This window comes from Phasianus colchicus, chromosome 9, assembly GCF_987193195.1.
Source record: "Phasianus colchicus chromosome 9, bPhaCol1.hap1.1, whole genome shotgun sequence".
Lineage (NCBI taxonomy): Eukaryota > Metazoa > Chordata > Aves > Galliformes > Phasianidae > Phasianus > Phasianus colchicus.
The window spans coordinates 23,643,884-23,658,593 of record NC_143444.1 but is presented as its reverse complement, the minus strand read 5'-3'; the positions used below and the strand labels follow the sequence as shown (position 1 = coordinate 23,658,593).

Here is a 14,710-nt window from a genome sequence, read left to right as displayed (position 1 = left end):
ACTAGGATGGGGAGTAGGCAGGTGTCTCAAGCATTAAGATGCACACATGTAAAAAATGACACCCGTTCCCTCCAGTACTTCCTTGTGCTGAATTCGTGGTGCTTCTTGTTTAGGCGAAATGTTCCTCTTGTTCTTGTAGACAGTGGGCAAATGAAACCTGAAAATAGGTATCACCTGATGCCTTAAACATACTAGTGAGCATCATTGCCAGAAGACATATCCAGCTTTCTTCTTACTTCCACTTATCCGGAGTTCAGCTGTTCTTGTAACTCTCTGCTTCACAGTGTGTGTTTAGACAAATGCTTTCTTTCTGCTGAGCGTATAATCAGGCTCGTTCCTCTAGTCAAAAAGTAAACCTTGGTTGCCTGTGAAATTTGCCCATAGCTGTATAAGGCTGGACCTCTCATAACACATTCTGTGGATCCTTAAAACCAACCACTACCCTGGGAAAGGAAGAGGGATGAGTGAAAAGCAGTTGAGTTTCATAAACTCAGAGTAGGGAGCTTTCTCTCCCTGAACAACTAAGTGACTACTTTCACTTGTACCGAGAAGCTGATAATTTTTTTCAGCTTCTCAAACTTGATATCAGTTGCATGGGAAGTGTAATGTACCTTTCTTCATTTGGATGCTGTGCCTATTAAAAGTAGTTGTGTGATAATGAGAGAAATCAGTATACATCAAGTCAGTTGTCATGAAGAGTATTTAAGTTGTTCTACAACTTTACTGTTTTTTCAGCCTTGTTTCATGTTACTAGAATATGTCCTTACTGCTTTTTGCTTGTATCCTGTAGGTAAGACACAGAACTTCAGACCAGGTAATGGCTTTGAAGATGAACACGCTGAACAGCAACAGAGCGAACATGCTGAAAGAGGTTCAACTTATGAATAGACTCTCACATCCAAACATCTTAAGGTATACTGTTTCTCCTCTAAAATGTTTGGAGATGCACTTCCTAGTGTATCTAGTGTCCAGTGGATAATAATGACCCTTGGCTAATTAAAAATAAATAAATTAAAAATCTTCTTTGCCAGTGCTCTAGAACGTATCACACCTTTTTACAAGCTATCAATTCCAACATGCCTACAGTTAATTTCAAGATGATAGTGCAAAGATTCTTGCCTTTTTACTATTAATTGCATTTATGTGAACAGTTACTATTGTCGATTATTTGAGACTACTTTTGCTTCTCTGCTGTTCATATCAACTCATTTTCACGCTTACAAAGGCCTTTTAAGGTTTTTATTCCAACCTACAACCACCAGTCTGGAGTCTGGATTAGCCTGACTTTCTTCCATCCTTTAACACTGTAGGGATTACTTACAGATAGGTTTGTGTTTTATCTTAGTGACCTTAGACACTTTTGTGCACAGAGTTGTGTCAAGATGTTCCAGTTTCTCTGTTTCTAATAAGTCGTGAAATAGCAGTTTGGATTTTTAGGCTTTAAAAATAATTTATTTTTTTGGCATGTAGTTGTAAGGCTAATTGTAAATACCCCCACTCTCATTTCAATGTTCCTGTGCTCAAATTCTGCATTTGGCCAGTCATGTAGATATCTATCTTAATCAGAAGTCACTGAAGAGCTTAGTTTTCATTTACCAAGTTTCCAGTAAGTATGTAATCTCTGTGGGAGCATTGCAAAGATTCCAGTGGTCAAATATATACATATATAAAAATACCTGTTAAAAAAATCTTGATGGAAAATTCATTAGGGGAAGTGAGGAACTATCCTCCACTAAGGGTTTATTTTGGAACCTCTTGGTTAAGGATGTTTTGGAATAGAAGTTCTTGCAGCTGCATTGAATGGTGAAAAGGGGATTGTGATCTTTTGTCTCCCTCTCTCTTGCTTCCTATTTCTATTAGCAAATGTGATTCCAGAGGCAGATGAGAAGGCAGAGAAGATGTTAACTGTGGTGTAGTAATTTATTCAGTTGCTGTTTTGGTGATCATAAGAAAGAGCTGCTTTTCTTGTTCTTTGTTTACCTCAAGGATCAGATTAGGGATGTTTCAGGACTGAAAGCAGACTAGTGGTGTTCATTAATTCTCAGCACTGTTTCTTCTGTCAACTGCATAATCTCTTATCTCCATCTCGTTCTTGTGTGCAAACTGGAGGACTAAAATGCTTTCTATCTTGGCTTGATGCTTCTGCTTCCTGTGAGCATGAGATGTTGCTGCCTTTTGGCAGCCTGGCTTATCACATCTTACCTCAAAGCAGGAGTGGAAAGGTGAGCTGGAGTTCTGGTTTGCACCATATAGTGCAGTCATGTTAATTTGGGGTGGCTGGTACATGGTAAGACAAATAGTTTGGACTTGGAGAGCCAGAGGTTTGGAACATTTCTTCACTCCCTTATTAGCTAGCGTCACACTTAAGTACAGTGCTGTTCAAGGTTTGGGTTAGATCTGCTACCAGGTTTGGTGTATGCTTTAAAGTGTTTTTCAGCACTTTGATGCTTCTCTGAGTGCTGATGTTGCACTGCAGCCATGAGTTTTTGCCTAAGTCAAAAGAAGAAAATGGAGCTGGAAAGAGCTCAAGGAGGCTGTTGTTGTCTCAGAGTCTGGAGCCCTACAGCTCCCAGGCTAGGAGATCTGATACCTTCTCATTCTGGTTCTGATACCTTTACATTTTGGAAATGTCTTACAGGTGTGTTTTTCTTATTTTGAGAAATGAAGTGGTGTACTAACACAGATAATCTATCCCCTGTGCTGTGTCTTAAATTAGTATATCTTCAATTTTGAGATAGAATTTCAATTTTTAATATTACTACTGTTTTCATGAAAAATACTTCTTTATTTAATCTGTACCTCAGGGACTTCATTTAAAACATCCTGTATGCAGAAAACCTTAAATTATGTCTTAAGTGCTCTCATGGGAGTCCTTGGAGATATTGCTGTGTTTGGCAGTGAGTGTGTAGGCAGATTGACTCGTTGATTAAATCTGCTTTTCTGTGCATACACACAAAACATAATGTGCACGCTACTTTCTTATTCTGTGAACTTTAAGGAGAATTTTCCTTCAGCTACTTTTGGACAAATCCAGCACCCTGGAAAGACAATACAATTTTTTAAATGCATTTTCACTTGTCAAACTTTCCTTTTTGTGAAATTGCGTTTGACTTTGAGCCACTAGGAAGAAGGATGGCTTTTGTCTTTTAACACCAGTTCCCTTGTATTGAGTGATAATTTAAAAGAAAGGAAAACTTTTTTTTTTACTTTTCTCTACGTAATGCAGTTATCTAAAAGTAGTATTTTATAAATGCTGCATGCAAAAAAGCAGAAGATAGGATGTGTTGTGTGTAATATGTTACAGAAGGGTTAGATAAAATGTTTTGCTTCTGTCTTCAATCAAAAAGCAAGCGTAGAAAACTAAGTAAATTTCTAGAATGGTGCCTAAGACATCAGGAGGGGTTCTAGTGCAGACTTATACTCTTCTCTCTCCAGCCAGTGCATTGAAATAAGCATCTACCTGTCTTTTGAACTAATTTCTCTATGTATTATTGAGCTTGTATGAGAGTTTTTTGTATTGGTGAGTTTGGTTTGCTTCTTATTTTTAAGGTTATCCTCAATCTCCTGAGTTCTTTTATACAAGCAAGCAGTGGATTTCAGAGGGTGTGTCAGACTATAGCTGCCCTAGGTTTATCTGTAGAGCAGAGACGTTCTAGTGAAATTCTTTCAATGGAAAGCATGTATCCAATATCTAGATGTCCACAATGGCTGTTTAATCTGGATTTTAGTTTTGTTTAATCTAACAGAGATGCAAAGATTGGGCACTACAGTTTTTAGTCCCCAGTCTTGTCCAGAACTTTCTCCCCTGCAGTCTGACTGAACTGAGTGAAAGCACAGGGTAACTGTCCTGAAGGACTAAAAAATGTGCAGAATACTTTTCTCCTCTTCTCTAGGAGGACAGGTGATACAGATTGTGGAAATATTCTGCACTGTACTTAGCAATGTGGACTCAAATGTCATCCCTTATATTTACAGCCTCTGGGGAAAATTTTCCAGCTGCTGGATTCAATTTTGGAAGTGATTCAGCTTTCCTGATAAGGCTGGATGTACTGTCTTGAAAAATAAACTTCCTTATATCTGCAAATAGTCACCTCTGCTGTGGATGACTTACTCATTGAAGCTTCTTCCAACTAGAAATGCTTATAGGAAGTGTAACCCTTGGCTGATGAGACATTCTGCTGAAGTTCACCTACAAGCACATTTTGGCTCAGCAGACGGTGCGTCTCGCCAGCAGGAATAATCTCAGCTGTACTGGGCCAGCATGTCAGCTTCCTATCCACTGAGTTTGGAATCTCCTGTGGGTCGATCTCAGAAATTGGAATCTTATGTTAAACTTGGTAATTGTATTTCCTGATAGCTGCTGCATATATTACCTTTTAGTGAGAAAGCTTTTCTATGGTATTTTGTAGCATTACTTGGCTTAACCAGGAGACTTAGTATTGCTTGATACAGCAGTTAAGATGACATTTTCCAGGAATTTGAATCACTAGAGGTCTATTCTATCAATCTATTTTCCAGAGCCTGAAAAGTGAGATTCTTGACACAATCTATTGATGGTTTCATTGTGTTGCCTGTAAGCTCATTAAGCCTGTTTTATCAGTGTATCTGGTTTCTCTTTTCCTGGCTAATATCTTCCAAAGATGTGGGTTTAATAAATGTATTTTTGTCCTGCATTTTTCATGCAATCATGATATGGAACATGATATGGAACTTTGCTTTAATTTCTGGTTTAAGGTTAGAAATGTTAGTCTGTTTCCTCATAGAAATCCAAGATGCTGAAGAATTGTTGAGCTCTTATTCTCGGTAACTTGAGCTGGTGTGTCTTTGCTGCTCGAAGTGTAGGTTCACTGAGGCTATGAATATGTTTCCATTGAGACTTCCTTTGAGCAAACAGGTTATCAGAAAAGGGTCTGCCAGTATGTTGATAAGAGACATTTCTCCTGTTTGGTAAAGATGAGACGACACATCTAACACAATTCTTAATTGCATTTTTAATTTTAGAATTAAGTCAAATACAATGAAAGCCTAATTGGAAGTAAAGTAATATGCCTTTACAAAGAAAGAGTTGATAATCAGATGAAAATGATATTATTTTTATTTGTTTAACCTCAGTTTTTGTTAAATAAAAGTACAGCAGCATACAGGATTAACCTCATTAGTGTGTTTCAGAAAAGAGAAAATACCAGTTCCAAATTTTAAGTGTTATGTTGGATTAAGTGAAACTATTAACACCGTACTTCATAAACCTTGCAGAATGCATGGAAGTAAAAACAGATTCCTGCTTTGGAGAGGTCTGTATTTCTTAGTTGTAGGAAGCTTAATTTGTGAACACATTTACAAAAGAGTTCATATGCAGTCGCTGTATGAAGTGAAACTTAGAGCAATGTTTGTGTAGATAATGTATTTAAAACAGCTCTTTTTCCCCTTCCCCTGAACACCTGTTGTGCATTACTGTTCTTCATTAAGCAAGAAGAATTGTGTTTTCACTCTCAAACAAAAAAAAATTGCATATTTTATTTAGAGAAAGTAATATTTGAGGTAAGAACAGACAATAGACTTTAAAGTAAGAGTCCTGCTACTTTTTTTTGGTTCTAAAAACAGATTTCCACAGCTCAGCTTATGCAAAGAACCTTACCTATGTTATTTCTCTTTGGCTGTTTGTAATTTACCAGTCAGCTGTTAGAGAAGAGAACAGTAAGGATCATTCATTTGTTCAGAAGCAGCTTAGCTGAACTAGTGCTGCGTGTGTCTTGCATCATTTTGGTTTTAAATTCAGAAAGTTTTGAGTCTATATAAGGGCCTTTTCCTTCCAATTGATCTCTGCAGGGTTCCCATCACATTTAATAGAATTGTGCCTTTCTACCTCTTGTGAAATGGAGGTTTCTGAACACTGTGAAATTACAGGCAATGTGTTCTTGCCCATAGAGACAAAAATGTAAATGATAAAGTTGACAATTGGCTCATCTAAAAATATCCAAAATCGTGACTGTGCAGGGAGGACTCCAAGGTGCGTACAGGTTAAGTTGTACTGAGCTTTCTCACAGGAGATGTTTATTGTTAGTGTTGATTTGCATTTTGTTACTTAGAAGCTCAGCTTGTATTGTAGAATAACGAGCTTTTAATTATCCCTCTTATGTTTAAATATGACATTTCTGCATAATGACAGAGAAAAAGTCAAGGGATTGATGGTCTTTTCTTTTAGCAGGAGTCTGAACCTTGCACACTGGGATGTGTATGTACCAGATACCATCAAATTTTGTTTTAATACGAGTGTTGAAAACAAGGGAGGCACAGGGGAAAAGAGAAGTATGCTGCATGCACATGCCCTCACAGTCCTCTGTGGTTAAGAATGGGGTAGAAAGGAACATCTTCGTGCTTATTCAGCACAATGAGAAGGGAAGTAATTTGCACTTTATGCAGACCAGCAGTGGATTACTTGGCTTCATTGGAGCAGGGAGCTCTGAGACTGTTCCCTTCTGCAAAAACATTATATGCTGGCCTTTGCTTGTAGTTAAGTTAGTAACTTTCCATCTTGTTTGAGCAGTTTCCTGTGCTCTCTTGGAACACATATTGCAGTGTAGGCATATAATTTTGTTTTGTGCTGAGACTTTTAAATAATTGACCTTGAGATATGCATTGTCTGAGGCTGATTTTTTTCCTCTTTTTCCTTCTTTCTTCACTAGCCACTACTTTTCTATTATCCTTGTCTCTTTCTAAAAAAAAACCAAAAAAACAAAAAACCGAAAACGAAGAAAAAAAAAAAGGGAGGGAAGAAAGCCCAAACCACTTCTCTTTTTTTGTTTCTTGTAGGTTTATGGGTGTCTGTGTGCATCAAGGACAGCTGCACGCACTGACTGAGGTAAGGCTATTTCATGATATACGCACTCAATATGAAATTGCTCACAGGCCAGATTCTGCAATTGCTCTTCACTACAGTCATAGTTTCTTTTATGGGGCCTTAATAGATAACCATGTGCTGTTTGCTATGCAGAGGTAGGATTGCAGTGTCAGGCCTTAGAACTCAATTCACTTATAGCCTTTGGATATCTTTTATCATAAGAAGGCCTCATTAACATGAAAAAAAATCACAGTAGGAACATAAAGTTCCGCTGATAATATTCTGAATCAGAGATTTGGGTTGCCATTGAGATGCTCCTAAGTAATACTTGTTTTGGAGACATTGCATTGCATTTAAGTCTCATTTATTATTCTCTGATTTCGTATGAATCAGGGATATTTCAGCTGGATGATACCAGTATATTCAGTCCCTGCTGTCTTCCTATTTAGAATAACAAGAAGATTACAGCTTAATCTGAGTTCTGTGAAGAGGAACTATTCTATTGTCCGTATTTCCTGGCCAAGGTCTAATTATCAAATAAGAAACAGAAATTTTAGTTCACATGGGCCTTTCCACCAGGTTTCACTGGATTGTGTTTAATCTCCCTCAGGAAAAACAAACAAAAAAATCCTGAACCAAACAGAGGGGAGGGTTCTCTTGCTGTGAATAGTGTTAGCTATTTTGTGTCAAAAATCAATACAGTGTTTATTCTGCTGTTTTAGTTTCAGTACAGATTGAGGAGATGTTCCTTTTTTGTAAAGTTCATGTTTCTTGTTTACATTTATTTTGTAGAAACTGCTTAATTAAAAAATTAACCCTTTTCTCTCCTACCTAAAAGTAAGACAAGTGGTAACATGTATGTTGTTACTTATCAATTACAATGGATTCCTGGTGCATTTGCCTAAGAATTACTTTAAAAATTTTACGTTAAAGAAGATCCCTGCAGAGTTTTGAAAAATAGATTAGCTCTCATAGCATGGTATAAAAATATGTGTAGTGATTACTTGTGTGTAGCCTGTCTTGTGTGGACCAAAATGGACATATGTAATCCCTTTGGTAGGAAAAACTACAACCTAAGGGCAAGTTGATGCATAGGGAATCCACACGTTGTTTTTTCCCTTCTGGTAGTTCTTCAGTTTTATAGAATGTATGGAATAGTTGTGTTTTCTGCTGGTTGAGGTGTTCTTTGTCTTGAAGTGTGTGTACAGTAACGATTCAGTTCTGATGACTTGTGAAGGTGAGGGAAGGGGGCTGAAATGACCAGCTGAAGGAGTAACTAGCAAGGTGTATATGGTGAGTCACCAGTTCAAATATAGCCCAGAAGGATAAACAAATTATCCACCATCTTGTGGCTTCTTTCAGCTCGTGGTTCTCCTACCTTCCACAGCTTAACATAATTGACACTGGCCTGACACTGCTAGCACGTAGAACTTCTCCCATGGTATTACTTCTTTGGAGATGAGCTATTGATTCAGCAGCCCATTCCTCAGTAGATAGCTCAGTTACGGGGAGAATCCTTTCTCTCACTAGCCTACCCTGGATCTGTTCTGAAAGGAGTTTAATTATCATTTTTGTCATAGATTATGCTTAGTAAGAGAAGTTGTGCTTTGCTAGCGTGGTTGATGATATTTCTAAGTAGAAGAGATACAGCATCACTTAGAGCTTATGTCTGAGGGGGTGGTAGGAAATCATATTTGTTTGCATGTGTATGTTTTCATGGTATAAGAAGTTGAGCTCGTTACAAATAACTGGTGAATGGGTTTAGATGACTTGTGCTTAGTAGCCCCCATGCTATTAGCAGGCAAGGCAGGAGGCCCAAACGTTAGAGGAGCACTGAGCATTTTATAAGCTTGTTAAGGGGCTGTATTAGTAGCATACAGTACTTTGCTATTGGAAGACAGTCTGCAGTGTTACAGATTTCTTTTCTTGTGTCTTTAAACACATGGAGAGCTAAACACGAGGATCATGCAGAGCAGGTTTTTTGCCTGAGGAAGACCTCACTATGTAGGCCTTGGTTTTTTTCCCCCTTGGCAGCATTTTGTATTGCTTTAATTGTCCTTTGTCTTACATGACTTCTGGTTTTAAAACTGTTACTTAAGCAGTTTTTTTTCTTTTTCCAACAACAACAAAAAATTGTTTAATTATAGGTTGTCCTAGGACTTTGACCTTGTTCTAAATCCACAATCATATCAGTTTTGAAAATGCAATGTTATTTTTGAAGTTCTACTCAAACCAGAAACTGTGGCATATGCTGCTTTTGAAGTAGTTCAGTATCGTTGGAGACACGGGATAATTTAGGGTGGTTGGGACCTCTGTAACTAAAAGCATAGTATTAAATGTTTAATGGAAGTAGAGCTCAGATGAGTTAGCAGGTTTTAGACTGTCTCATGAACAGCTAATGGCTGTAGATTTACTGTGCTCACTTTCTGTAATACTAAAACTGAATATTTCTTAATATTTACCTCTAATCTGTGGCTAATGGTTTGGTTCTGAGGCTACGAGCCTGCAGTGCTTCCTGCATGCACTTGCATGCCTCTCCAACCTAATTCCAGTCTCTCTTTCAAACTTGTTGGTGTTTTCAGTCCACTTCCCTAATCTAACAGCTTTATTAGCTACTGCTTCTTCATCTCCTGGCACACAGCATCCTCAGATGTTGAGAATTTTGCAGAGAAGTACAGTGGCGTCAGTTGGCATGAGGCATTGCTGAGCTTTCAGGAACCAGTTAGGAGCCACTACCAGGAGATTATAAAACACGTTTCTTTGTGTTGAATGTTGTCTAGGCCCATGCTATTACACGAAAGCAGGTGACATAGTTTACGGTCTAGCATATAGCAGCCACTCAGTACCTTTTTGCTGAGCTTAAATTCTTTGTTGAGCTATGGATGTGCACAGAGTCATACAGCAAGGTAATTCCTTCGTCAAGAAATGCAAGTCCTGACAGCTATGTGTGTAGAAAATGAGCAAGGAAGAGCTAATGCGTTGATTGAGTTATCTTGAAATTGCAGTGCTTTACAAACAATAGCTAATTGTTACTAGAAAAACTAGGGAAATAAGGCAAAAATGTTCTGCTGCTACAATGTGAAGCTTTAGCTGCGTTTGCTCAGTGCAGGATCTTATGTGCATTGGAGCTTTTTCAGACCTTGTGCAGGGCTGTAGCGGTGTGATAGGAACACAAGGGCAGCAGCTGAGGGCTGGGCGGTGTTATTTCAGCCAGTAGCTGGATGTGCTGTCTGCCTAACATACCACTCCAGCGGTGTTTCAGTTTTTCTCCTTGACATCCTAGCGACTCAGTCCTCCTGATTCTATCCCAAGCATCTGGTGCACTATTAGATGTTTCACCAGTCCAACGATCTACGTGAGCAGCCTTTGTTTTAAGAAGCTGCGTGTGTGGCATTTGAATAATTATGAGATGATTGTAAAGGACAAGCCAGCCATTCTGGGCAAGTGGCTCCTTCAGTGATGTCCTTACCAACAGCCTTGTGTAGTGCATCTTTCAGATGCTGCATGCATGAAGGTGCCTTGAACTCTAAAATGCTTCCTGTATGCTCAGAATGTTGATGTCTGCAGCAATGTGTGCTGGCAATGCAGTTTTAATGCAGATATGCATGCCAAGAACTGCTGTGAGAAAAAGGTCTTGACATGCTGCTTGACTGCTTTTTTATTAAAAAAAGAAAAAAATTATTTGAACTGATGCATGCTTTCAGCTCAATTAATTTTTGTAGCTGTGTTAGAAACCCTGGAAAACATTTACTGCAGAAATCCTTCCAGACGTCTTAATTTTCATCTGGGGCAAGATAATTGCTATTGGACAATGTTGATGTGTGCTGTAATGGCTTGCTGAATCTGACACTGCTGTTTTTACCATCAACCTCAATTCATAGTTCATTTGTTTCTCTTTTTTTTTTCCTTCTTGCACAGTGCATCCCTTTTGTACTCCTCGAGCACGTCATAATGAAACAGATGATGGCTTTGGGAGAGAGGGTTTTTTTTTTTTGTGATAACTGTGAGAACTCTGTGATAACTGAAAACTCTGCTTAGGCAAAAGCTGAAGTGATAGTTTAGGCAAATTATAAATTCAGTAAATGGGGTTTCAGGCATTTGGAGACCTTTCTGTTTATAGAATTCTTTTGCTCTTGGTGATGGTACTAACTGGGAAGAAAGAAATTAACAGCTTAAAATTCTCTGAATTGTTACAATTGTGCTGAATTATTCTCCTACAAGGAAGGGAAAATAAATTCTTTAAGAGGAAGGGTCCTTCTGAATTAAAACTTTCATAAGCAGCATCTAGCATTAATAATGTTTTGTGGAAACATTGTCCTATCCCTTCCTTATTTTTTCCTTCTCTTTTTGTGGAGAGCTTTTGTCTCTGAAATGGAGAAACCATGACAGACATCCCTTGGGTATCTTCCTTTAGCCCAAAAATGATAGGTGCACAATTCCTTCTAAATAGAAGTTGCACACTTAAGAGTTTTAAAAGGCCTGGGTTCACTATTTCTTCCCTGCTTCCTCCTTTCACCATCTCCTACAACACATGCTAAATTGTGCTATTACATGAATGTGACTCAAACTGCTTGATTAACTTGAGTTTTACACCTGTAGTGCTGTAAATATTGAACTCTGGTGCTCACAGTGGGCTTAGCCCATCAGCCCCAGGGAACTTAGTGTCTCAGTGTCCCTCTAACAAGGGGATCACTGCAGGGAGCGGTTGAAGAGTGTGAGCTTTCATACGGCTGAGAAGAAGATGAAAATGTGTTACAGGTTGCACCAAGTAAAAAAAAATGAAGTAATAATATCATACTGTTAGAAAGTAATATAGTCATGGCATTACTCTATTAAAATAATATAGAGTAAATAGGTTCCTAGATATACTCTTGCATGTAGCCTGTAGTTATTTTTAGTAACTGCCCAAACTATTAGAGAAAGAAGAATCTGCTGCTGGCAGAAGAATTCTGTTACTTCATACATGTTGTGCAGTATTTTCACTGCTGAGGATATGTACAGCTGAGCCATACTGATGAAAAGCTTCCAGATCACCTTGTATTCCTTAGTGCCCTGTGCTTTCTATTAGTTACCTTTGCTTACTGAAATTTACCATAGGCACCTACTATAAAGCATCTTATTTCATTGTAGTGGGGACTTCAGGCAGTACATCGTGTCACTGACCTCATGGCCTTGTGGAACTGGCAACTGCTGCAACTTCTGGAAAAAAGCAACTGTGCAAGTTTTCTCTTGGATGTTTTTACTGACATCACATAGAATATACCTGCTAATTCAAAGAGCCTTTGTTTTAGAGGAATTACTATAAAAAGATGGGATTTAAAAAAAAATAAATAAATAAGGAAAAAAGATGAACATGCTATGATGATGAAGGTTATTTTTCAGCTGGCTTTCAGTAGCAAATAGCTGACATTTTGAATGCCTCCCAGCTCTAGGATGCTGCAGAAGGTCTGTTGTTTAAACTTTGTAAGAACTCAAAGTATGTGTAAAATTCTGCAGATTAGATTGATCCTTATGATCTCTAAACCAATGAATAGCATGGTCTGTGGATTAATACTGTAATAAATCTCTACTTGCATGCCTCATTGTTTTTGTCCTTAGTTCAGATACTTCCTGTAGCATTCATTCATAGCTACAGTTTTATTTGATGTACTTCTCCATATGAACAGAATGGCCACGACAGTGGTACTGCGCTGAGGCCAGCGCTGGGAAGTGCAAAACGTAGCAGCCATCTGGGCCTTTAGAGTTACATAAGCCAAGTACCAAAAATAAGTGAAGCCTTAACAAAAGTACTTCAGAAGCCTCAGGTCCTCTGTCAAACTACAATTACTTTGCACCCTCCCTGGAATGGATTTTGTTATCAGGACTGAGTGTATTTAATTTCAGGAAGATATGTTTTAAAGACAAGAATGGTTATGCAGGATAAAACTGGAGTATCAATTGATGGTATTTCCTTGCTTCTTTTGCTCCTTTCAGTGTAGAACTTGAAGTCCAGGCAGCACACATCTGTGTTATTTCCTCAGTTAATTTGGTTGTTTGGGTTCATTAGCTTTTCCCTTACAGGAGTCATTAAGCACAAACTTGCTTTGAGGTCAAGAGAAAACCATTCATCTGGCCTCTAGGGACTTGACCTGCAGAGAAAAGTAGTGGTAACCTTGTCTGATGCAGTAGTAGTTTTGTTCCCCCTTAATGGCTGGGGACTGGATGAAGTTCTGTAGGACTCGAGGAGAAGAAAAAGGGCATGGCAGCACAAGTAGGGGTTAAAATGGAGCAGGAAACGACTCAGGTGTTAAGAAGACTATGCTAGACTAATATGTAAGGTGAGAAATAATTCCATTTCATTGCAACTGTTTTTTCCAGCACTAAAATAGAATGAGTGCATCACAGAGAATGTCTGTTAGGACTGTTCGCTGTCTGCATAGTGCTTTATGTTTCTGTTCTTGGGAAAAAAACCTCATCTCATTACAAAAAATTGTTGCAGAGTAAGTTACCTTGAAATATTTTGTTACTTCTGCTATCAATCCATTTCAAAATATATAGAACTGTGGAGTATTTTACATTTCACTTTGAGGAATAGTTTTAAAGTGAACATACGAGATGCAAAAACTGTTTGTGTGTGCCTGTGAATATGGGCTCAATCTTCTGAGGCTAAAAGGGTCCCCCAAAACCAGTTTGTTTATAGAAAGGCAAGTTTGTTGGCTGTGCTCTCTACTTCACTGTGCATGGACACCAGAGCTTGGTTATGAAGAAATGAAAGTATTGCCTTTGTCATTCAGCAGCTGTCTTGCTGAAAGGAAACAGACATAGGTAATGGGGAGTTTTCTTAGAGCCAAAAAGTTAGGAAGTTTCTGTTTATATTCTGAGATGAATGTGTTTATAACATGGCAAACCAAGTCTCTAGCAATGCCTTTCTGAAACTTTAAATACCCTGAATCTTTAAATCCTAAGCTTTGGGGTGTGCTTCACATTTCTTGTATCAAAGAAATTTTTTAAAGGGGCAATTAAAAAAAAAAACAATAAATTTGACTATTAGGTACTTGTATTTCATGTACATATGCACATGTGTTATTTCACTAGCTTTGTTCAGGGCCAAGGTAGACCTGGTACTTTTGCTTGTCTTTGTGTAGCTTGCAAAATCATTTCTAGTATATCTTTGATACTTTTGAAATGCAGTTATTTTAAAAACTTGCTTTAGTGCAGATACCTCCCTTCATCTGTTTTGATTGTTCACAACAGAATTTTAAAAATACTTGTCAACACATGAGCTATATTTGGTCTTAATTTCTCAGTCTTCACAACATATGGACTGTCAATTTCAGTTTTGCTGTAACAGTTCACTTAAGCTCTCAGTTTAATTTACACAGTGTTGCTGAAATTGCTTTCAGCCAATGTAGATTGATGCTTGTTGGCCAGCTCTACCTTTCCCTATGCTATACAAGGTATCATTCTGTTTCACTTCAAACTGGGTCCTTCTTCCTGTGGATTAGTAATATTAAGAGGAGTAACAGCACATCTCCTTCAGTTTGAGAGATTTGCATATGAAAGGCTGAATAAATTTGGCACTTCACAGCTTGTAGAATCGCTGAGACCTATTCCTTGCAAGATCTTTGGCAAGAAGTATGGGTATCTCTTTAAGAAACCATATTCTTTTGTAGTATGAAATGTATATGTTTGGCAGGGGGGGAGAGGTGTCTGCTCAAACTACTGTTTTCTGGAGAAGATGTGTGAAAAAGAGGGAAAAAAACCCAACCTCTTCAATTATTGATTCTCTCCAGGTGATCAGCCTTAAGAGACCTGAGTGAGGGTCAGAAGAATGTGAGTACAGTCATGCTGCTTGATTAACTAAAGAAGTCTCATTCTGTTGACTGGTGAAAC

The 14,710-nt window shown here is 38.2% G+C and overlaps 1 protein-coding gene across 1 annotated transcript in view; it reads left to right on the top strand.

Annotated features, from left to right (window-relative positions):
* TESK2 (testis associated actin remodelling kinase 2) overlaps nucleotides 1–14,710 on the top strand; it is a 68,948-nt gene that overhangs the window by 21,322 nt on the left and 32,916 nt on the right. Inside the window, exons 3-4 of the mRNA XM_031601399.2 lie at nucleotides 791–912; nucleotides 6,811–6,859. Coding sequence (XP_031457259.2) covers nucleotides 791–912; nucleotides 6,811–6,859 — 171 coding nt within the window. The remainder of the gene's footprint in view (nucleotides 1–790; nucleotides 913–6,810; nucleotides 6,860–14,710) is intronic.